This window comes from Astatotilapia calliptera, chromosome 15, assembly GCF_964374335.1.
Source record: "Astatotilapia calliptera chromosome 15, fAstCal68.1, whole genome shotgun sequence".
NCBI classification, from domain to species: Eukaryota; Metazoa; Chordata; class Actinopteri; order Cichliformes; family Cichlidae; genus Astatotilapia; species Astatotilapia calliptera.
This window is the reverse complement of record NC_137436.1, coordinates 40,940,028-40,965,042: the sequence shown is the minus strand read 5'-3', so window position 1 is coordinate 40,965,042 and position 25,015 is coordinate 40,940,028. Positions and strand designations below refer to the sequence as shown.

Here is a 25,015-nt window from a genome sequence, read left to right as displayed (position 1 = left end):
GTTGTTACTTTGCTTGACCTGCTTAACCTCACAGTGACCTGGGGGGATGTTTTGACTCGTCAGGGGTGAAAGAGAGTTTGGCTGCGGTTCTGCCTTTTAGTTTTGGGGCAGTGGAGGTTTTACGTGTGGGGTCTTGCCTCCAAAGGGAAGCTGACACCTTCACGTCGCAAATGGGGAAAAAGTGGAGAGGAAATCCCCTCCATGCAGTTGGCTGGATGTAAAGCAGCAAAGCCAGCAGGGTGAAAGGAAGCCTCAGGCTTTCTCTCAAGTCTCGTCAACAAACAACTCAATTAGCCTCAGCCAGTATCAGGTTCTCAAAGGCAATTTTCAAAGCATGCTGTTGATTCATTTCTCCTTTTAATCTCGTTTTTGTTTGACAGCTCTCTTTGATGCAGTCGGACTTAAAATCATTTGAAAGCTTCTGCATAATAAATACAGCTGTTACCAAATCTTTAGTGCTGTTTAACTGGAGCTGTTGTATCGTGTTTTCGATCATGTCGAGCATTGCTTCTTAAACCGTTGCCCCACAATCTATTTTCCCCCAGTGTGTCAAACAAAGACAGGCAGAGATGTTTGATTTTTCCCTCACACGTTCATCTCTGATCACACAGCTAATGTGTGAAATTCGTTCTTTGATTCATTCCACCTGCACAAGAAGGGAGGAGATACCTGCAATGACCCTGTGTCCTGCCAACAAGCCTACATGCCACTGGAGTCAGTGGGTAAGATTCGGGCCCAGTTTCAGCACTTAAATTACCGCATCCAGCACAGAACTACAAACAGGAGCTTGGATTTTAGCTGCTTGTTACGTCTGGCATTATTAGCCATTTCTGGATCTACATGCTCCTTTAATTTCAAACAAGCATCAGGGTACCACTGAGAGTTAAAAACAGTCCAAATTCTTCCAGTGATGTTCTCCAAGGTGGTAAAAGAACATTCTTCCATGGAAAAGAGGATTAGAAGGTAGCAGAAAGGTAGCTCGCTAGCTGACACCCAACGATGACATGCTCTGTTCTGATGGTAGAATAATGCCCGATTTCAAGCATTAAGTTGCAGCGTTCAGCTCAAGAAACATGCAAATGACAGACTTTAGAGGCAGCAGCTTTGATTTTATGACCCAGTTCACACAACTCAATGAAATACCAGCAATGTTAGTGAAGCTGACAGTACAGACAGGTCCTTCTCAGTCTGAGAACAAGGACTCTGTTTATACAGTGAGGTCATACTGTGGAGATGTTTTCTATATTCAACATAAGCAGGAAGAATTCTCACAGGGAGCAATGAGATCCCACGGCACAGATCTGCTGCAGAAACTCTGAAACTTTACTCGTTTAACGACTTCTTGCAGGTTAGTTCAGGCCAAAGTGGTTCAACAAGTCCATAGCAGGACAAAGCAACATGTAATGAGATCAAACAAGTACAGATAAACAGATTCAAATAGTTTTTAAAGGAGCAAAGACGGGTTTTGAGTTTCAAGTTCTCAACATTTCCGGCTGTTCTCAGTTCCTCCACTCCGACTGCTCCAGCAGCATAAAAGCTAAAAGCTGCCTCCCCATGTGTCCTTTACTTTGGAAAAACTAGCAGATTTGTGCTGGAGGACCTGAGGGTCTTTGCTAGTTCATACACTGTCAGCATGTCAGACATATATAGTGGAGCAAGACAATGAAGTGCTTTAAAAACAAGTAAAAGAAATGCAGTCAATAAGGTCACTGACAGAAGGCCACTGCAGGGACTTCAGAGCTGCTGTAATATGTTTTCTCTCCTTCTGGCCCTCGTAGGCACTCGGCTGTAGGATTCTGGATTAGTTGGAGATGATTTATAACAATTTCAGGTAAACTAGATAGAAAGGTTTTGCAGTAGTCAAGCTTGTTGAGTAATTAGTGACAAAGTATTGACATTTAAGAGAAAAAAAAAACAGATTTTCTGCCCTTTCATGTTAAGATAACTCCTGTATACACCATACTGAGCTTGCTTGGATATTATAAAGTGAACACATCATAGCAGGTGTAGGATGCTGAAGGTCATAGTCCAACAGGAAAACAATAAGGGTGCAGATGTTGCAGAAAAAGATGGAAATCAACTCCCTGCCAAAATGTTATTTTTACTATGTGGATATACTAATAGAGCAGACTCTGGTCATTTAATGGATGAATTCAAGTTGTAAAGTTGTGTCCTGTGTTCAATCAAAATCAGTAGCAGCTGGTTTTCGTGGGATTTATGCATGTAAACATTGCTACTTTGATACAAAAGTTTACCAAGGAAATATCCCGCGAGCCAGGACGGATCCTTTCTTCTGTGTTGATCATAGCCGATTCTGACTGTATCTGAAGTCCAACAGAAACCGAGGCTCATCAGATCAGCAACACTTCCAGCCTCTGTTGTTCAGTCTGGTGAGGCTGAGTCCTGCAGGCTTCCTGACAGGAGTTGCACCTGGTGTCATCTTCTGCAGTTTCACTTTCTTTGGCAGGAAACGTTTCGAGGGAAAACCTTTTTTAAAATGTATTGTGAGGTTTAGGTTAAGTATGTGGTGCTTTTCCAGTATTCTTCAATGAAACTGCAGAGCGAAAACAGCAGGAGTGACGATCCTGATGCAGCGTTAATGAAAATGGTACAGAAACAATACTAACACGGGAAAACAAAGCAACGCAAAAATGGGCAAAAGACGTGATAGAGCATGTGACTGTAAGTTTAAAAGCACATTCATTCATTTTGAAATACACTTGAACTTATAGCCAAATTTGCCCCATTGTGTGTGTGTGTGTGTGTGTGTGTGTGTGTGTGTGTGTGTGTGTGTGTGTGTGTGTGTGTGCCTTTCTTGAAAGTACATATGTGTGAACAGATGTACATTTTTTATCTACTTAACATGGCATGTGCATCATTTTCCAAATAACAGATCGTAGCACAGCACTCAGAATAACATAAAAAACTTGCCTTTGGGAACTAAAGAGAACTGTCAGTTAACCATCTCGGTCGTGAAGAAAGTTCAGGCATAGTTTTGAGGACACTTTGTTTGTTTCCACATAAATGTACATATTTGATGTCATTTTACAAGACGCATCCTCCACTGAGCCACCAACAGGAACCGCAGCCAACAAAGTGAGAACATAAAGCATGTGACTTGTTCTGTTTCTGCTTCTCTTTTCAAGGTTCCTGCCTGTGTTGATTTAACCTGTAACCTCTCTAGGTGTGCCAGTATTTGCGTTTCCATTTTCATCTCACACTGTGGCTTCTGAGCAATCACTGCAACATATGTCACAGATATGTTGCCAGTGTGTCTGTCTTCCTTCCCCACCAGTGTCTGTCTTCATCTCTTTTTAGTTTCTTTCTCTATATTTGTCGCTCTGGTCTCGTTTCCACTCAGGTGTCAGTCATATACTTTGACCGTATATGTTACTTCTCATGTCTCAATGCTTATCCTCCTATCTGCACATGAAGACAGCTGCATTTTATTGTTTAACATGCTTTGTTTTCACTTCTTCTTCTGATGGACGTGAGAGACTATTTTGGGAGTGAATGTGTGTCACTATTTAGTCCACGTTTTAAGACATTACTTGGAAAGCACAGGAAGTTCTTTGGTCCATTTAGCTTTTAAATATTTCTTTAACTTAAACATTGCAGATCAACTGGCTTTAGTGTCCTAAAGATGCACTTTAACATAACCATACGATTGATGGGGTCTAATAATATTTTAGTGCCTATATAGAGAAAATTGGATAAAAATGCAAAGAGTAATTCATATTTACTGAAGGTTCACTAACTTTTGTTGAGCTTTCAAAGCTGTAAAAATAGGGAAGAAATTAAAAGCCTTCATTTAGTATTAAGTTTGCAGTTCCACAGACGTGTGATCCTGTCATTTGTGGGTTATAGACTGACAGTTGAGGTTTTTTTGTTTTTGTTTTTACAATATTTTCTTTCCAGTAAGCTGTGGCACTAATGGATGGCAAGTCTTACATCAGCAGCATCTCAAAACCTCTAAATTCATTAACTTACTGGAAAAGCCTCGTTATTAAGTTGCCTAAAAATGTGTAAGTCAATGCAGCTTATGTAAAGCTTATAAAATATACAGAAAATACAGTTGGTTCTTAAGACAGTGACACAAGTAAAGTTCAAATGAAACTATCATGCTGCAAGTGCAGACTCTCAGCTTTATTTCAAGGGGTTGAAACCAATGAACCACCAAACAACTGGTCATTGTGCAAATTCACATAATGAGGAATAAAATGTTTCTGTTTAATAGTTTGTCCAGAATCTTTTGCAGGAAGCGCCTCCCTGAAACCACAGCTCTCTTTATGACTCTTTGATTCCAGACTTTTCTGCAGCTCTTTTCTTCGGCAGCCTTCGACTGACAGTCAGCCACTTTACCTCTAAAAACTTCTGGGTTTGCTTTTCAAGCATGTTTTGGGTCATTACGTACGTTCCCATCTGCTCCGTCTTGTCAATCCTGCAGAAATATGCTGATTCTGAGCAGAAGGCGTGTCGCCCAATTCAGAATTCACACTTCTGTCATATGTCACATCATCAGTAAACAGCAGTGACTCAGTGCCACTGAAAATCAAACATGCCCTGACTTCGTACTGTCTTCAGCATGTTTTTAGTCAGTGATCATGAGTCTATAAGTTTCTCTCTTGGAATTTTGTTACAGACTGATCTGAAATTTTCACAGCGTGGTGAACTTGTGGATAATGCTGTTCCTACCTCCTGATAGTGTTTCTCTACCATCACAAGGATCCTGTGATCACTCAGAACGGTTGAGTTGAAATTATTTCCAAACTTTGCACCTGTTGAACAGATGAAGGAAATACTGATACTGTAGCATGGAGGAGGAGTCGAGCATGATGATAACAGACAGACTGGTCCCTCGTGATAAAGGGAGAGCCATTGATTTACTGGTTGATCTACTAACCCTAACCCTTACTGCCTACTGTGGAACTGTGGATAGTGACCAAAAGAATTGGACTGCCGATCCTTGCAGTAGAAATGAGCTTCCTCCAGACATTCTCTTAGTTTACTCCATGGACCTTTCAGGAGAGGCCGCAGTAAAGGCACTGCTTTCAGACATATGACCAGCACCTCCTAGATGAGGGGTTTCTGACACACCTGGGGCAGACACAGTGCAATTCCCCCCAGAAAAGCTTAAGGCGGTGCCTAGGGGGAGGGAGGTTTGAGCATCTCTACTTACTTCATCCTGGCAGCCCGCGGTAAATCAATGTAAAGATGAATACCCTCAAATCAAAGCTGAGAGTTTGCACTTTAGGCTCATATTTACTATATAACTGTAAAAATATCAATGATTGTGTCAATGTCCAAATATGGATCCACCCAACTGGGTAAAATTCAAAGTTTTTTCCCACGTACACTGACAATAAAGGGCTATTCTATTCTATTCTATTCTCAGTGCTCCCGGTATCTGCTCTGTCTGTGGGTGAGAGTAACATTCACAGGTTCAGAGGGTTTAGCAGATTTACAACTCTGTTACTACAGTTTTTAATCAATGTTTATCTTTTCATCAGCCAGTGGGTAAAAAGTGTCCTTTGAATTCGGTGTTAGCTAATCCGAAGCGCCTCCATACAAATGAATCTGCTCTAAGTACGGACTGGGTTCATGGTAGAATAATTTCCAAGGTGAGTGTTGGATTAATCCTGTTAGGGCAGCATGTTTATGTGCTCATTGATTTCAGGGTGCTGTGTGGCTGAGCTCCCCCCACAGTCAATGAGCAGAATAAATGTGAGCGGTAACACAACGTCTGCTTTGTGTGCCTAATGAAGTCTGGTTGTCAGCAAGCCTCCACCTCCTTAATGCTGTCTTAATTCACAGGCTGTGGAGGGCTCAGCTGCTGCAGCAGTGTTAAAGACAGGGAAGGGAAAGTGTGTGTGTGACTGGGGGGTCGGGGGGGTCCTTACTGTGAGATCTCCCTGTGTGCCTTATTCTTGTTACGTTAGAGTGTATCTTTCATTGTGTGCATGGTGGGTTTGCGTTGGGTTGTTACATGCCGTGTGCGTGTGTGTGTGTGTGTGTGTGTGTGTGCGTGCGTGTGTGCGTGTGTGCGCGCGCGTGCGTGTGTGTGTGTGTGTGCGTGTGTGTGTGTGCGTGCGTGCGTGCGTGTGTGTGTGTGTGCGTGTGTGTGTGTGTGTGTGTGTGCCACTGATGTGTACAGGCTGTTTTTCACTCATTAACGGATAAGCAGATATTTGCCTGTTTTACTCTCTCTGTTTCTCCTTGTCTTCTTCCTCCCACTCCTTATTTTGCCCCTCTCGTTGTTTCTTTTTTTTCTTTCTCACTTTATCTTAAATCCCTCCATCGCCATTGCACCCCGCCATCCAAAAAAACCAATCCAAATCTCACCACTCAGATCAACGGGAAGGTTGGTTCTTTCACTCTTTACCCTCTTAAAGCCAAGGCCTGGCAGACTGGAGCCGTGCCGCGCCTGCATCTCGCTTGGCGCCTCAGGCCCGTCCCGGCCTCTCTCAGGACCCCAACCCTACAGTGCAACCACCCTGCCCCTCACCTCCACTGATGTTCAACCCACCCCACCCTGCTTTAATATATGAGCCGCATCACATCCTGCTCTATGCACCCTGCTTCATTAAAAAATGTGAAATGAGCATGTCTTACTTTAAATGTCATAAATGCACATTATTAAAAAGTGAATTTCCCACCAGGAAAGGATCACACTGAGGACGTGGCACTGAGTTGGTGTTGTAAGGCGTCTAGGGAGCTGCTGTATTTTCTACAAAGGCAACAAACCTGTACACCACAGCAAATTGGGAATAAAGATTTCAAATTTGTCCTGGTGAACTTGCAGGAAAGGGAAGATAATTATGATCTAATGCCTGATTAGAACAACAGCATGTGTTTAAAACAAGAAGCACTTATCTGCGCCGTCTGCGTGTAGAAACGCTGTAGAAGAATGGGCTGTTCTAAAGAGCTCGCTGAACTTGAGCATGTTACTGTAAAGGAAGCCATCAATCCAGCAAATCAGTTTGTGAAGTTTCTTCCCTTTAGATATGCCAAAGAGGAAGTGTTTAGGAACCAAAGCAAATCAGCCATGCAGTGGCAGGACACGTAAAGTGGGGTCACTGAATCCACATTGTGTGTAAAAGTCATCCAGGCAGTGGGCTTCATAGCCCAACAGCTCCTGTAAGTGTAATGTGTTTCCATACACAGGTCCAAAACACATTATTATTATTATTATTATTATTATTAATGTTAGATTTTCGACTGTGGACAAGAAGCTCGACGGGATCATGAATATTTACATTTAAACAGACCAGCTCCACAGTTGCAAATGATTTTCTACGACCAAAAACTTTGGAAAATGAAGCTGATCTTTTCTGAGTAACCCAACAGTCTACCTTAAATCAGGCTCATGGATATCATAGCTTAGAACATCTGTCAGCAAATCAGTTGTTAGCCTGGTTACTCTTTGACAAACCTTCTTAACAGCCTAACTGTCGTGCAAGATTTTTGCCCTTCTTATAAAGCTGTTTTTCAGGGCAGTGACACGATGATGACACATGTAGTGCCAGTCTCACACGCCTCACAACTTTCCTGGTTAAAATGGAGCAGAGTGTTTGCATAACATCTCTGGTTTCAGAGTTTGTGCTCACTTCACAAAATGTTGCATCAGTCTCATGAGGTCCTCTCCAGCATGCTGATCATGTTTTTGTTGTTGTGGCTAATTCAAAGGCATGGCTCATCCCAGCTCTCATCTGCTGCCTGACCATCATTAGGCTGAGCGGCAGGCTCTGAGCTCACACTGCTTTCACCATTCTCTCCTCTCGTCTGCTACAGAACTACACTCTGCAAGAAAGAAAGAAAAGATAGCCTCAGACATGTTTACAGCTTTTTCCAAGACTCTTACTGCTGGATCATTAATAGCAGAATGTGGAGGAGCTCAGAAGTGGAAGTGAACTACTAGAGGAGAGAATTGCAGCTCTAGCCCCAGTGTTTGTGTCTGATATGTGAATTTACAGCCTTGTAGTGCCGCTTGTTTCCCTTGTCTTTATATCTGAGGTCAGTGAATGGTGCCGATCGATGCTGCACTTAGTTTTAAATCTCCATAACATTATTTAGCTAATTTGACCAACTGTGTTATTCTTGATTGTTCAAAAAGGGGAAGTTAAATTTAATCCTGACAGATTACTTTCCAAGGTGAAGTGACACATTTAAAATTAAAGAAGCAATAAAAGTAAATAGATGAGAAGACTGAAACAATTAATAGTGTTTATATGATTCTGAAAAAGCTTTTTTGCAGTGAGTTCTCATTTAAAAAGAGAAATGCAATCCAGTCAAACCCGGTTATCATCAAAATGTATTAAATGTGAGTCCTATAAAAAAAAGCAAACTGTGCAAGAACAACAACAGTAAATGTGTCGTGATGCAACAAGTCCATGAAATCCTTTGGATACATCAGCAACATCTGGTCGCAGGGGAAATGGTTTTTGGACAGCTGGCTGAAATCAGCTGCAGCGAGAGGGCTGCACCAAAAAGCTCTTTGATTGTTTTGGTTGCTAGCAGGGTGCCCCGCAGTGGAAGTCTGAAAAAGCTTCTCTGTTTCCAGTTTGAGCTGCAGTTTTCGCAGTTTCAGTGTTACTTGGCAGACGAGTATTTTTCATGGAAGCTAACGCCAAGTACGGCTTCCTACTAGCGACCAGAACAACCAGAAGGAGGTTTTTGGTACCATAGACCACCTGTGACTAGTTTCACACAAGCAAGTGCCACAACAACAACAACAACAACAACAACAACACATTTTTCCATTGCAATTTTCTGTTTGCAGACGGTCACCAACATATTGAGGCCTTAGCAGTGTACCCATGACCAGTGTTGGGTTTTTGGAGCCAGAGGTTATCATAAATGAGACTGGAGTGCTAAGCTATGAGCTAGCGCTCGCAACTTTCATAGGCTGTATATGGACAACACACCTACACAGAGCTGCTAATTAGTGTTAAGTAACAGACTAATAAAATATTTGAACTTTACTCACCAAAATAGAAGCAAAGTCGTGGAAAATTTGCGCTACACAGCAAACCAGATAATTTGTCATCTAATGTCCTTAAAAAAAATAAATATTTCACTAATACTGCAAACACTATAAGGAGGAGGTGAGCCCCAGCAGACGCTGATCAGCTGCACCGGTCAGCCAACACGAACATTGTGCAGTAATCAAAGTCTTTCTTTACTTTGATCACAAACCATGCAGATTAAAAGGCCTCACAGAAATCTGTGTAGCTTCATTTGTGTTTTCAGCTGCACTGCTGTTATGTTTCAAACATTTCTTGATTTCTATGAATCCAAATATGTGAAACCCAAACATGGACCCTCTCTCACACTAACGGTGTTTGTTGTTTTCTCATTTTGTCAGAAGTGACATCAGTTAGTAGATTACAGGGATTACAGCAAGTTATCATGTCCTATTGATTTTTTAAAAATATTTTTAAAAATTCGAACTGTTGCAGTACATAATTGTACCAGCATCTTTATTTTCTAGTGAGCTGATAAAGCAAACACCCCGTAACAGATTTTGGGCTGCAAAGTCACTTCTACAAAGTTTAATATTTTACACAAAACTGAAAAACAGCCAGAATCTCTAAACAAATGGCAGCATACTGTGTTATAACCTGCAGTTCACTTGAAGGAAAGTTTGGCTTATTAATGTAAAATTAAGGAAAAAATGATACAGTGAACATTAAACTTAAAGCTGAGCTCCTGTTGGTCCAGTTAAAGGGAAAAGAGATGCCAGTTAGTATAAAAGTCCTTTCTCCCATTCATTTCTTCACGAGCAAGCATGCTGCTGCTGCCTCTACACCTGTGCTGCTGCATGCACACCCTCACCGTGCACACAGATGTTCGCTTCCCCATTCATCGCAGCTTCTCCATCTTAGCTTCTTCTACAACTGTAGCTTTTTCTTTATTCGGGCTTGGCTTCAGAAGTTTGCCTCAATTATCCCTCCTCCCTTCTCCTTCCCTTTCCCTTCTTTCTCTCGTCTCTTTTCTCTGGCATGCCAGTAAAAAAACGAGTCTGTCTGCATTTTAACTCTTGTTGGTCTTAACATGTATCTCTTACTATTCAAAGTTATCTTGGCTACTAAGTTTGATTTCAGTTTCACTCAGTACCTACATCCACCATCAGGCCATCATCCAGACTAAATGTTGCAGTAACACCATCATGTTTAACTGCAGAGTTGATAACTGTCATCGTAGTGTGACCATCCTCCATGTCCATGGGTGACTTTTTAATTGACTAACATAAGAATATGATGATTTTCACAGTTCTGGCCAGCATGCACCCGTCTCACAGTTTTGCTAAGTATTGAACGCAAACACGTCAGTTTTAAATGTCTTGAATCAAACATTCATATGACAAGTGCAAACGAATTAGTTTGATGAAGTACCATGCAGGCGTAAAATGCACTGTATGGTTAGATTTCTGTTATCCGTCACCCGGTCCCATCAAGGAGGCCTGACAAACGATCCTCAGTGATATGAGTAACAAGCAGTGCAGGAGAACATGGTATGACCCCCACTAATATGAGAGAAGTAACGCGTTGCATTACAAAACAAACAAAACATTACAAAATTTCACTGTGTGTTATACTTGTATAACTATGCATGTGACAAATAAAGAACCTTGAACCTTGAACCTTGAAAACTATGGCTATTAATAATGAACCTGTTACCCTGCAGTACTGGGAAGCATCAAACTTTGATTTAGAAAGGCCTAAAATCATGGCAGTACAGCCCGCTCTCCCTCAGCCCTGTAGGTCGACCTGCTCAGTCACTCACTTTAACAAATTTACTATTAACATTAGCTCAGGCTGCTGAGTTACTGCTGTGAGTTATTACTGATGTTCAGCAATAACAACTTAATTTTGCTTGCAAATGTTAAAAGTATATCAGCAGAATTTAGCACACTGTCCTGATTGGCTGTAACATGGTTTATGGCAACTGATAGACACTAAATATATATAATAATATATAATATAATAATAATAAATTAAGAATCGATACTGATACTACCATTAATAATATTAACAATAATAATCTAGTAAAAAATCAAACAAACGGGTCCCTAAAACCATGACGTTGTAATTGGTAACTGATAAGTTATTATGTTACCCTATTAAAATAAAGTAATCTGAGTACTCTAAAACACTAGCATTTACTTGTTACAGCCAATTCTGCCTCGCTGACAGGACTGAAGGCCGTTCTGGGAGAATCAGCTCAGGATGTTTTCCACACCTGTTTTCTACGTGTGTGTTTCAGACACCAGCTCGCTGCAGTATTTCTGAGCTGAGACCAGTCGGACGGCACTGATGTCACATCACATGTCAGACATTCACATATGAAAAAGCTCTGATTAGCACAAATATAAATCCTCCACGTTGTGCTGCAGGACGATGCTTTTAGAAGCCCCAACAAAGTCGACTAGATAGGAAACATCGATTTTAATGTGAGTGTTGGGGATTATTTTTATACCTGACCATTATTTAAGACGGAGATGACGAACAAAAACTAAACAAAACATAAAAACCTGCATTCACAGTAACAGTTTTGTGGATGTTGCATGAAAAACAAGCTGAATAACTCTTCAAGCACATAGTCCAGCTTGTTTTAGCCTTGACTTCTGATCATAAGCAAAAAAATGAGATTCTGGATACGAGTCTTGGAAATGAGTTTTCGGTTCACTCTTGGCTTGTGGAGCTCAGAATTATTGAAGAAGCTGATCTTAGAAGTGCTGCTCCTCCACACTGGCAGGTCAGATCACGTGGGTCAGGTGTATCTGATTACCTGCTAGACTCCTCACTATCGAGTTATTCCCGGCACGTACAGCTAGAAGAAAGCCGGGAGTAATCATACATCCAGCCTGGGCTGGATGTGCCTGAGGAACACCACAGCAGGAGCTAAAGAACACGAAGGAAAAACACAAACTGCAGCAAAAAGTTCTGGGAATTGGCTCGAACAAAACAAAATTAAAAATATAAATTTGTCTCTGCTCAAAATAATCTGACATACATAAGCATCCAGTGCAGCTTCTGTTTGTATGTCTCTCCACGCTGGTGACTCTTCCTCTTACAAAGTTTACAAATCTAGTGAGTAGACGTGTGAATTGTGTTCCCCAAACTTTTCATGTCTGTTTTTTGTTCTTCTTTATTACCAACAAAGATCCTTCACATGAAGTGTTTTTGTTTTGTATTTTTGAAGTTTTTTGGACGTTTTGCTTTTATTTCACGGTTCAGCCGTGGGAAACAGGAAAGAGGGGGAGAGAGCCACAGCTCGGACTCACGCCCGGTCGCTGAATTTCAGCCGTGAGGCTCAACCAGTGAGCTAACCACCTCTTCACAAAAGCTGCGAGTTAGTTTGAGGCAGAAGTTAATGTGTGATTTCAACAAGTTTGAGATGATAAAATCGGAAAGTGCAGGTGGTAAGAAACAGACTTCCAGGGATCTAAAAATAGCAGCCACCCTGCAAACCATCTGGAAGTGTTCAAAACATAACCACGATCGAGTTAAATCAGGTAAGGCTTTTGAATATTTATGGACTGATTCCCAAAAGCTGCTATCGGGCTGCTATGCTAAAAGATTTACATAAACATTTCTGGCTCGTTACTCTAAAGAATTTCCCAAATCTGCCATAAATCAAGTGTAACTCATACGTCATAAACATGGCAGGAGATTAAATGCAATATTCGACAGTGAGTTTCTCTGTATCCCATTATTGGACAGATGACAGGAGCATGCTAGTTGTTTGTTTGTTTGTTTCCTGTGAAACTGGTAATATAACCAAAAATAATAATGCATCGGTTGACTTGATGACTTGTGTAGGACTTTACAAAACCAAGAAACTAAACTAAGAAATAAAAAACTTCATGTCATGTCAGCTGCAGGTATATATGTCAAAATATAAAATAACTGCAGTATTTCGATCAGAACTTTACTCACAAATTGCACGAGTGAGTTAATCTTAGCACCGTGTTGATATTAAGCATTGGGTGGGTTCACTGAAGTAATATGGACTTAATCGTATGTAATGCAGCTCCTGCAAACTTCTGAACACCTGTGAACGGATAAAAAGAACAAATATAATAACCTCCTACGACGCCTGCTGTGTTCTTACATTTTCTAACTTTGTACACCACATTCATGTCATGTAAAACTGAAATGTTTGCAGCGGTCTGTAGGGTCAAACACCCTGTGTACACAATAACAACAGTTCAGTGCTGGTGAATGCTGGCCAGCTGAAGCTAACATGCCCTGTTGTAGAGCTCTGCCTACCCCCCCTCTGTCTTGGTAAGAGTTGAATCAGGTAATGATGACAGTGATATGGTGTCTGTCACTGTGATCGCTGATGTGCTGCTGGCTGTAGTGTTTTGATTTTACTGCCACACACATGCACACACACAGATCACAGTTGGCAATCAAATTTTACAGGTTTCGGCCTCGTATTTCTGTCACTCAGCTGTGAGTAAAATTAAAAGTTTATCTGATGTTATCTCAGTCAGTCTGGATTTTAAATCGTTTAGCGTGATAAACAAAGTTGGCAGGAAACACTTCCCACATTAGCAGGAAGCGCCACCTGTGTGAAGTGTGTGTGTGTGTGTGTGTTGGAAGGTCAGTTGGGAAATCAAGGCCTGACTTTTCCTGTGCACTTATTGAAAATTTACTACCTCCATTACAAGACTGTCACATATGCTGTAAAAGCCTGGCGGGAGAGATGCAGCTTCCTTCAATGTTTTAGGGTAAATTCGCTCTGAAAAATCCGTTCCTGCAGATTAAACACAAGTGCAAAAAATACGTCACAACATTGACATTAAAACGTCAGCTCAGCATGTTGTTGATCTTTGTAAAGCTAGAATCACTGGTCTGAAGTAACTTTGAGTTATTGTCAGTGATGAATAGCGGTTCCAGCCCTAAAAGTATTTTTACTCTCATTTGACCTTTTTGTACCTTTAATCAAATCCTCCAAAATAAAATACGTGATTAGCAGCAGTAAGAGAATTGACCTAACTGAGCTCGCAGCCCCTGAATCCTCCGCCTACTCTTCCTCCTCCTTTTGCTTGCCCTGTCTCCTCTCTTCTTCCTCCTCCACATTAGTTTTCTCCTTGGGAAGCTGTCTTAATGCCAGCCATCTGCATTTCTGAGCCTGCAGCTTACCATGTCAGCAAACAATGCTGTTCTTGTATGAGCAGCACCCAGAATGCTGCATTATCTCTTGCACCACAGTAACATTTAGCCCACGCATGCTCTCCAGCACTCTGGATGCTGTCAGTCATTGATCAGCAACACTATGTGCAAACGAAGAAAACTCCGAGTTTCTAACTTCACCGCTTCTCCTGTTACATCAGATTTTTTTACAGTGAGGGCTAGAATGTGTAACCCTGCGCTTCCTCTTCTTTAGTTAAACCACAATGAAACCCCAGAAAAGCCTCTGATCCACACTGTAAGCTTCTCACACCAACACGCTGGCTCAGGGCTTAAATTACACTTTGTGAGTCAGATTTTCGTGACTGTGTACTCGCCTAAGTCAAGAGCAAGGACTTCATTTATGCAACAGAGCTGTCTGCATTTGACTTGATGTGCACACAGGACTGTTGCACTAATTCAGACATTGTGTAATGAGGAAGTAGATCCAAACACTTTGGGGAGATTTCCAGGGATGAGAGCTAACATTGGAGGAGAATCTTTATCCCACGTTCGCTCCAGCACACTTTGTGCCTTAGCATCACGACACGATGGAAACTCTACCGCCTTGCCGCGCATTAGACTCCAGGTGCAATTTAATCCCTGCAGCCCAGCAGGAAACCCCAGATTTTCCAGAGAAATCCAGTTACATGCTTTAGACACAGCTTCTCATTTTACCCAGTTTCTCGGTGAACGTGGCGCCCTACGGCGGTGATTCCCAGTATTTCTTCATCTGGCCCGTAGCACACTGGATACAAGGACGTCCTTTCTTTAACAACACCTCTCAGTTTAAATGTGTATATTTGTTTTAAACTGGATCAACCATCCAAAACTATTAGCGTATGTATTAAACCATTTCGTCTACTGGTTTTAGCAACTGCACCACTTAACCACAGTCACAACCATTATATTTTGGAGAAATGTGGTTACTGTTAGCAGGGTTGAAACTCTCTCATGTCTGACACGTCAGCCCTGTGTTAACCTTCCTTCTCCCACTCACACAGCAAATAAAGGAAACTGAATTTCTTAAAGCCCACTTAAAGCTGTGTTTGCAGCTTCCACTGCTTGAGATTATGCAGAACCTGCTACTCAGTATAATCAATAGATGGCTCTCCAAAGCACACATTTCTGCACATGACACAGCAGTGTAATGATTCAGTCAGATATTTCTGGCAAATGAAAACCTCTCCAAGTGTGAGCTATCACACGCAGTCCCAGTTTTAGGTTCACAGTCCACAGACCTCCATCAGTGTGGCGTTAGTGTTGGTATCGATGATACTGATCTGATACTGGTACAAAACCTTAATGTTTTATTGTATCTCAAATTATAGCATCATAATGATTACAGGACATCAGATTACTTGTTCTTATCACTTAATAACGCAGAATTATCATATAGAAATAAAAAACCTGAAGTTGTGCTATTTGAACACCCTGCCTGCAGCACTAAAGGACTCCCTGAGACGTCTGTCTCGCCCTAGCACCACCCGTCCTTCTCCTCCTCCTCCCAATGATAGTTTCTTTCCACTGTGTTCCTGTTAATGATAAACTACAGATTTACCCCAAATGACTAAAATATCGATATTTTAATGTGAGAATCGATTCTAGAACATAAAAGACTGAATCGATATTTTAACATCGATCATTGGTATTTACCATGGATGGCTCACTGCTAATCGCTGGTGTTTAAATGAAATGCTCTTCATTGGCACAGAAGGTTAAATAAAAAAAGTTTTGCCAAAATAATTCATTTAACATGTGACATATTAGTAACCATGGCAACAAGACCTTACAATATACATTAATTGATGATTTACATTGTTTTATTTAAAACGTTAGCTAGCTATTTCATTTATGTGCCCATTATGTTCAGCAATTTATTAATTTAATAATTTAATCTCAGCCGTAGTTTTCATAATTTCCAGTTTTTTATTCAGTAATTTTAATAATGTATTAATTATTTTAATACAACATGTTGATCATCTCATGCGAAGCTGGTTGGAGGGAAATTCCTGACCAGAAATTGGCTTTAAGATGACTCAACATTTTAAAAGCATAAAACAGACACAAACTGTAAAACTCCACCAGGCTCATTGACCAGTTCACACTGGTCTACGGTGCACAGTAAAAGCCAACCCAGTCAAACACTGAATCAGTCCAGTGGTCCCTACACCCCACCCCTCTCCTTTGTCCCCTCTCACTCTGCTCCTCTGTACTCCCACAGTTCGCCGTGTGCCGCCCCGTTTCTCCATCCCCCCCACCAATCATGAGGTGATGCCCGGAGGCAGCGTCAACCTGACCTGCGTCGCAGTCGGCGCTCCCATGCCTTACGTCAAGTGGATAAGTGGTGAAGTGGAGCTGACCCGGGAGGATGAGATGCCCATTGGCCGCAATGTTCTGGAGCTCACCAACATCCGCCAATCTGCCAATTACACCTGTGTGGCCATATCCTCCCTGGGCATGATCGAGACTACAGCTCAGATCACAGTCAAGGGTAAGAAACACTCACCTTTGTGGGGGTGGGCTGGCGTGTGATATGATCCCGGTGAACAGTGGAGAAAAATTAATTGGTCCGATTGTGCAGTTCTGCCTGGCGTAATTTGCGCTGGCTTCATGAAGCTCCTGGTCATCATCCAACAGCCTCTTAGATGTTTTTGCAGCGCATACTTTAGGCCCTATTTAACTTGCTGATGTGATCACACGTGAAGGAGGTGCGCAAATGTCATCAGTCATCATTAAACCTGGAATACGTGCACCAGATTTCAGATCTTGTCGCATATGGTGCCTTTAAAGGACCAAAAAAGTCAGTTTTTCTGCTGCAGGGCTGGAGTGGAGCATGTTTTAAACCAAACACTGACCTTTTTCTTAGTATAACAAAGTTTACCTTCCTAAACCTAACCAGCAAGATAAAGGAGAAATAGGGGAGAAGAAAATACGATGCATGTTCACCTGGCTAACAACCAACTCCAAATGTAGACGCTGTCACTATTTAAGAGAGAATTGTTGTCTTCGTAGCACATCGCTGTGCCTTGGTAATGCAAATGCAGATCAATGAATTTGGCTTTGGACAATACTGAGCCTTTGATAAGGATGGCTTTGCCCAGCCCCACTGAGGCAGCAGCAGTGGGGTCAAATAAAGTATGCATAAAGCTCCTTACATGCACTCTCTGACACAACAAATAATATCAATATTTGAACATGTTTGGACAGCTTGGAAAGACGCTGCAGTGCAAAACCTGCATGTCATTTAGTGTTCATTAACAAAGCAAATCCCCAATCCTGTGTGTAATAGCCTCAGCAAAAAGCAGAATATATTAACATAACATAAAGTCAAGTGCCATTTTTCAATTACAGTGTCCATATAGTCGAGGTGGTACTCTAATAAAAAATGAAGATACATTTATTCTTGTTCGAGCAACAAAATCCTTCTTACGTCAGGATTTGTGTTGCTTTAGATTCTGGATGTATTGTGTTATTGATGATGTCTGACTGACAGGAGCAGCGGTGTGAGTGGACTAACACATAGAAAGCTTTCATACAGGACGATCAGCTGAAGAAAAAGCAACAGCAGCAGAAATGTGCTCCTAGTATCTTTGTTATATTGAGAAAACAGGAGCTCGTAGCTCTGCAGCTGTAATCTTTAGTTATCGCAGGTCAAATCAGGTCATTTTAGTTTTTGGTAGAACCAGTTTTAGTTTAGATATAGGACATTTTCTACAGTTTATAATAAACTTTATGATAGTAGACGTTGACATATTTTGTTACAGCAGGCTCATTGTTTTCTACACTGCTCAAGTAGGAATCTCACATTAAATGTCTTGCAAATCTTGTAATCCAATCAGAAGGGACACTTAGATATGTAGAAAGTCTATGTTAGTATGAAAGTCACTGCTTTATCATGTGGTTTGCTTTTGGACCTTTGTGTTTTGTATTTGCTTTTCCTTTTCTTCCACTAACTGATTCATTGTGGGTCTTTATCCCTCAGCAGTAAAACACTGTTTTTATCGTCACCACCCGGGTGGGCAGCTGGGAGCAGGCAGTGTGTGAACTTTCAACTTGATACTATAGGTGTGAAATATTGGACGAGTTTGAATCTGTGACCTTGATGTTGACTTCAAGTTTTATGAAAATCTTGTGAAGTCACCTGGGTGAAACTGATATGATAGGTGCATCTACTAAAAATCTCAGGTGAGTTCAAATTCCTGTAACCTTGATCTCAAGGTCAGAAGTCGGAGGTCAACTTTTCTGAAAATCTAGTTAATGCAAGAACTAAAACCTCTGATGAATCTTTGAATCTTGGTGACTTCAACCTCAAGGTCAGAACTTGGCTTTTCTAAAAATCATCTGAATGCGATCACTCAAGAACGAAGCAGCAATAATACAGTAATACCAGAGGAGGCTGAGGGGAGGTGTATCTACGAGGAGGCTGAGGGGTTTGTGTCCATCAGTATTTCTTTACTTTCATTTTGGCTACTTTTAGGCTAAATGAAAGTACTGTGTTGGGCACGCAGTGCAGTTCTCTGCTGCTGTATCTGATTCAAGGTCTGTGTTTTGCATACAAGTGGTTATTTGAGTTGCTGCTGTCCTTCTGTCAGCACGCACGCACGCACGCACGCACGCACGCACACACACACACACACACACACACACACACTTTTTCTATAAAAGTATTCAGTGATATCTTAGACTAACACAGTGGTTCCCAAACTTTTTTTGCTGGGCCCCCTTCGTTTTACAAGAAAAATGTTCACAAAAAATCACGAATGTGGGATCCTGTTTGTCCGTGATCTAAACAGCCCAGCGCTGCTCCCGACGCAGGGGAAACCAATCCTGCAGGGAGACTTACCTCGGCACCTGTGCAGGTGAAGCTTCACCATATTTTCTAGTCTTTGGCTCAGAATGAAGTTGGTTTGGAAACATATTCAGCTTCATCTCCTGCTCTGCGTTTGTGTGGGCGCCCCGTGCTAGCAGTGTCCAAGCGTTTTGTTTGTCCCCCCCCCCCTGCAATGGGGCCCCACACTTTGGGAAGGTCTGGACTAACAGCTGGGACATAAACTCATCTGCAGTGTTTGCTGAGATTATAAATGAGGTGAACAATGGGATCATTTTCTGATAGACACGTACAGTTTGGCTTGTTTTGGCAGAGGAGATGCACCCTGCTAATAAGATCAAACAGGTTTCAGTCCCTGCCGCATTAGCTGCACTTTTCAGATCCCGGTCCTATTTTATATACAGTTTGATGAACAAAAATATGAAGCAGCAGCTGGTTGTGTGTGGGAGAAGTTTGATTTCAGGCTATGTGCCAAAGAGCTCTTTAATATGCGCAACAGTTAGATAATAATGATTTTAGCATTTAAACTAAATCATTATTCTTTCCTAATCCTGCCTTTTTAAAAATGGGTTTTCTTTCCACTTCTAGCCAAATAGAAACTAATAAACAGAAAAAAATATTAAGCCAATGTTTCCACATCTTATATAAACCCCAGTGCCCTGGCTGAAAGTCCAGTGTAGGTACTGTGCCGTGAATCTGTCTTTACATAAATGGTCACACTCGTACCTCTGCTGCTCTGATAGGACTTTTCTTTAAAAATAATAAATTGGCTTTTGTTTGGATCACTTGTGTCAGTAAAATTTGCCACTTCCTCCGTAGCTGTGTTCCTGTAACAGTGGCTCCAGGGGCCTCAAGGCTCTCCTAGTCTGGTTTTCCTGTTGAAACCAGGTGAAAGCTGTGAATTTGCAGTGTTGGTGAAAATATACAAACAGTAGCATGAGAAAAGTGCACAGGAGGGATTGTTGTACACATCACAGTAGAAACTACTTTCTGCATTAAAACAATATTTGTTTTAAAAAGAAAAAATGAGAGCAGCAGCCCCACATGACACACTGAAGCCATACAGTAGAAACAGACGTTAGGAAAATGTCTCCAGATAGCAGTCAGAAATCATTTTCAAGCACTCGAGGTGACAGACAGATCTCATCAGCAGATCTCATTTTTAAAAAGCTGTGCTTTTACTTTTATTTGCTTTTCATAAACTGAAGCTCTTAGAGCTTGTTTTTCAGAGGAAACTGTATCAGATATTGTGGCAACAGATGATGGGAACTGCATGAGGAGCAACGGCTTCATCCTGTCCCAGCCTGCTGGGGTTCATGCGCTTGTAAAGAAGAAGAAGAGCTTGGCTGCATTGCATGAAAATGAGGCAGATGTCAGGACTGGAGCAGCAGAGCTAAAAGCCTGTGGTTGCACTGGTTTCATCCCAAAAGGCAACCCGTGAGCTTTTCTGCACCCCGCTGCTCTGCTTTGGACCAGCTCACAGATTCACAGGGTTGAGCTCAAAGTCCCAACTGCCACCATGTGTTTCTAATCCAGGCTGTTTTTATTTCTCTTTGTCAAACTTCATATTCAGTATAACACTTCATTTGATACAGAATGAGCTGACTGAGTGACAACAACAAAGCAAGAGAATAATTATAGTTAATAAAGTCTTTGATACGATAGCTTCATTATTTCTTGCCTCTGATCTTTTACCATTTTCTATTTGTTAGATGGTTGAGTAGATTTATTGAATTGAGTTGGCCGTCACTACTTTGGAAGATGCTTTGTTTCGTGCAAATCTGTAACAAAATGAAGATAATAACTTAAGAAGTATTTTAGGACTAGAAAATATTGTAATTCAAGTGGTCTTAGAAGCACAAACTCTGGCCTGTGTCTGCAGGTCATGTCAGTCATATAGTATATTTTATAAAGTGTGGAAAGTACAATGTTTTAGGAAAAGAGCAAGATTACCACAAGGTTCAAATCCTGAGTGAAGCCACACTTTAGCATTGACTCCTCTGCAGGGAGGTGATTAAAACAAAAAAAGCCGCAGGAGAAGAAGCAGAACTGAGGAGCAGCTAAAGTTTCAGGCCAAATACAATTTACTGTGTCTGTGGATGAACCGCCTGCCTGCATTTTGCTGTTACGATCTCCACAGACAGCTGAACTCTGCAATCAGCAGACCCACTGCAGTCGGCACATCTCACCTGACACAAGCGCTATGTATGAATGCAGCTAATAAACATGCCCGTCCACATGTTGTAACAGTCATTATGGTTTTACGCACACATATAAGTTTAATCTACAAAGCAGTGATGGGATTTCTTTCCTCCCTTCTATGAGAAAATGCAACTTATCTTATATCCTGTTAAAATCCAGGCTCTGCTGTGTGGCTGCATTAAGTAGATGCACTTCTGATGATCTGCAGCTCAGGTCTGGATGACTATAGATGGATTTACATAAGAGGACATGCACCCATCTGCTTGGCAACATAATACTGGCCCGGTGCAGATCAGGAAAGGACAGAAGCAAGCTGAATAATAATGAAGTGTTAGATTGGCAATGTTGAACAGCTCTGTGTACCCGGCATCAGCGGGTGACTTTCCTGACGGAGAGGAAGAATAATGTAGATGGAGAAAGTAGAGAAACGTGTTTTTCTGACTCGGTCTGTCTCTGCTTTCTGACAGCTCTTCCCAAGATGCCCACTTCCCTCACTGTGACAGAAACCACGGCTACCAGCGTCACCCTGACTTGGGACTCCGGCAACCCAGAACCTGTGTCCTACTATGTTATTCAGTATCGTGCCAAATTGTCTGAGAACGGTTTCCAGGAAGTAGATGGTGTCGCCACAACCCGCTACAGCATTGGTGGCCTCAGCCCCTTCTCTGAATACGAGTTTCGTGTCATGGCTGTGAACAACGTTGGCCGGGGTCCTCCCAGCAGCATCGTGGACACCCGTACAAGTGAGCAAGCACCCTCATCACCACCTCTTCATGTCCAGGCACGCATGCTGAGCTCCAGCACCATGCTGGTCCAGTGGGAGCCTCCCGAAGAGCCCAATGGCCAAATCCGGGGCTATCGGGTCTACTACAGCTCAGATCACGATGCCCCGCTCAGCGCCTGGCAGAAGCACAACACAGATGACAGCCATTTCACCACCATCTCAGGCCTGGCAACAGATATCACCTACAGCCTGAGGGTGCTGGGCTTCACCTCAGTGGGAGATGGGCCTCCGTCTGACACTCTACAGATCAAAACCAGGCAGGGAGGTGAGAACATGCTCACTACATCACTGCAGAGCAATGTATCATAAGCAGCGTGCGCCTGGCTCAGATTATTGGTGAGGTGAAAGTTATTCAGATCATTTACTGTGTGCACGTGTTAGCAAACGCTGCCTGCTGTTGCATAAGCAAGTTACAACTCGAGCATTTACGTCCTCTTAAACACTTCTTCACATTAATATTCAGCTCTTGTCTTAAACAACATTTGTGTTCCATAATGTGCTGTTTGGTAAAATTCTATTTCAGGTCTCGTTACAGTTTTGATGGCTGTGCCAGTTCATGAAGCATCTCGTGATTGAGATGCATATAGAAAAAAGAATCACACCCATTTTCACTCATCAGGCTTTTTTATTTTGAAAATCAGGTTGGGATATTCTCCAAAGTTCTCCTTCCTCACATGTAGCACACAGCAGGAAATGCTCCGCTTCAGCTCCATTGGTGGTGCTTGGAATATTTCACCCTGGACAGAGGGAGCCAGAGGCAGTGCACTCGCCACCCACTCGCTCATTAGCAGTGAATGGACTGAGCTACCGTATTGGCTGCGCCGCTCCCACGTCGGCACAGTCCGGCATCTCAGTGACGTTGTAGTAGAGAGCTAGAAGATTAAAGACCAGCTGAGTTAGGCTGCACGTGTCTGTGCAGAGACTCGTGCTTTATATTGCTAACTGTCAGTTTTTAATGTTTGGTGTGAGGCAAAGTTTTGTTCTGAAAACAGTTGGACTGAAACGCTGCTGTCACTTTGGACTCCAGCATCACAGGGTGATACTAGTTATGAATGAATGAAAGATACAGTAGTGCACTCTTTTTTTTTTTAAAGGTTTTGTTATTGAGGTAATCTTGGTTCTATTGAAAAATCTCTTGTGATTTTTAGGATTAAAAAAATAACGAAATCACATTTGCATTATATTTATTTTTATAAGAAGAGATGTCAGCGTCAGGTTGCTGTCAGGCAGCCCAGACGTTTGTACAAGCCCGCACTAAGAGCAGGGTAAAGCCAGCCTGAGCTTGTGGTAAATGTGGGCAAAAACCTCACTGTTACCAGCACAACTGCGCAGAATTCATTTCTGGCTCGCATCATTTTCTTTGCTAAGGCTACACCTGCCTTATGTTCAAGGACAGGCTGGTGCTTTAGTCACAGACAGCATCTTTTACAGTGAGCTACGCCTGACAGGACGAAACATGGCGCCATACCCGGGCTGCAAATGAAATGAGTTCAGGACTCTCACAGGCTGACACAAGATATTTCAACTTAAATACTTTTTTCATTGTCTAGAATTTTAACTTCTTTGAGTTGAACTCTACTGTTACAGGGCTTGGAACATATTAAACCTCTTTGCATACATATAGCTCTTGCTTCCAAGAATTTACTGGTTCATGGCAGGTGTTGGTTTTCTATACTTTGTTGGCATAATTTCACCCGGAAATGTAGCGATGACTCTTTGTACATGTATGAAAGCAGTGCAGGAAGAGCCTGAGTTGTTGGCACATCTATTCATGATGTGAATAGATGTGCCAACAGGATTTTACCTACCTGCCTGTTCGAAACAACAAATGTGGATTTTCCTGGCAGGGGCAGGTCCTCGCCCAGCTTTGCTTTACTCCTCTACTTTCTTACACTTTGTGTTTCCATCTTAACACATCTCTTTGTTTCCTCCTGCAGTTCCAGCTCAGCCGTCTGACTTTGACGGTGAGGCTGAGCTAGACTCACGCATCATGCTGTCATGGCTTTGGCCTGTCCAGGAACCCATCATTAGCTTTGAACTGGTGTACTGGGAAGCCAACAATCCCACAGACAAGGTAAATACCCCCTTAGAAATCTTTTCTTTCCACTGAGATGTTGCTTGTAAAATCTTTATTGGCTAGGAGCTATGCTGTGCTTCAGGCTGTGTATTTGCATTAATGTCTTTTTAGTAAGTTCAAAGTGTCTGCACTTTATTCAGGTTTGATAAATGTCATCACATCACGAACACTTCTTGCTGTGATTTATCCACGAGGAGATCTGGGTGATTTTATGCCACAGTCTCCATTAGAGCTGCGTGATTCACAAGGTCCCGAATCGATTTGATCCCCAATTCGATTCGATTTGATTTGAATCTGGGAAATTTTGCATCAGACAGTCAGAATTATTATAATTCAGATCATGCATCAGTACATTTCCATATTTTTATATCTATAAAAGGAAATCTGACACTTGTGAGACTTTATCAAAGCTGTGAGCGTCACAGCCGACGCCTCTGTGTCAAAGTAACTGAGGATAAAACATGAAGGTGATTTTCCTGGTCTGGGATTTATAAAAATATTCTGCAGCAGATCAAAAACAGAAAAAAACCATCAACACATGAACATTACCTGATGCTGCTGAAGTGAAGCAGAGCAAAGTTACAGAGGTTTGATTACAGACACAGCGTTTTGCAATTTTGCATAATTTTAAAAAGTTTAAATTTGTTCAGTGTTGAACGGCAGAAATGAGGCTTTGTTTTCAGAAGTAAGTAAAAGGAAAAAACAGCGGCCGACAGGCTGTAAGAACGGTAGACTTGTGCGTAACAAGCAAGCGAATAATGAAGAAAACAAACTTTTAAGAAACTGTTCAGTACAGAGAGAGAGAGCTGTGCATGAAGTGAGATTTTATCCTGGTGGAAGCAAAACATCAAAGAGTGAATCCATGACGATGTTTATGTGAAGCGTAGTTTGGATCTTCTTTGGCTGCTGGTTCGGTCAATGTTGTTTGGAGAGAGATAAAA

The 25,015-nt window shown here is 41.9% G+C and overlaps 2 protein-coding genes across 5 annotated transcripts in view; one reads left to right on the top strand and one right to left on the bottom strand.

The window, feature by feature from the left end:
* The window catches only part of LOC145420475 (uncharacterized), a 262,367-nt gene that overhangs the window by 74,807 nt on the left and 162,545 nt on the right, over window positions 1–25,015 (bottom strand). The gene's annotated exons all lie outside the window — the stretch shown is intronic.
* The window catches only part of ptprfa (protein tyrosine phosphatase receptor type Fa), a 259,648-nt gene that overhangs the window by 125,369 nt on the left and 109,264 nt on the right, over window positions 1–25,015 (top strand). For all 4 annotated transcript variants that reach the window (XM_080289757.1, XM_080289754.1, XM_080289756.1 and 1 more), the window contains 3 exons: window positions 16,405–16,674; window positions 21,681–22,262; window positions 23,935–24,071. In XM_080289757.1, coding sequence (XP_080145883.1) covers window positions 16,405–16,674; window positions 21,681–22,262; window positions 23,935–24,071 — 989 coding nt within the window. The remainder of the gene's footprint in view (window positions 1–16,404; window positions 16,675–21,680; window positions 22,263–23,934; window positions 24,072–25,015) is intronic.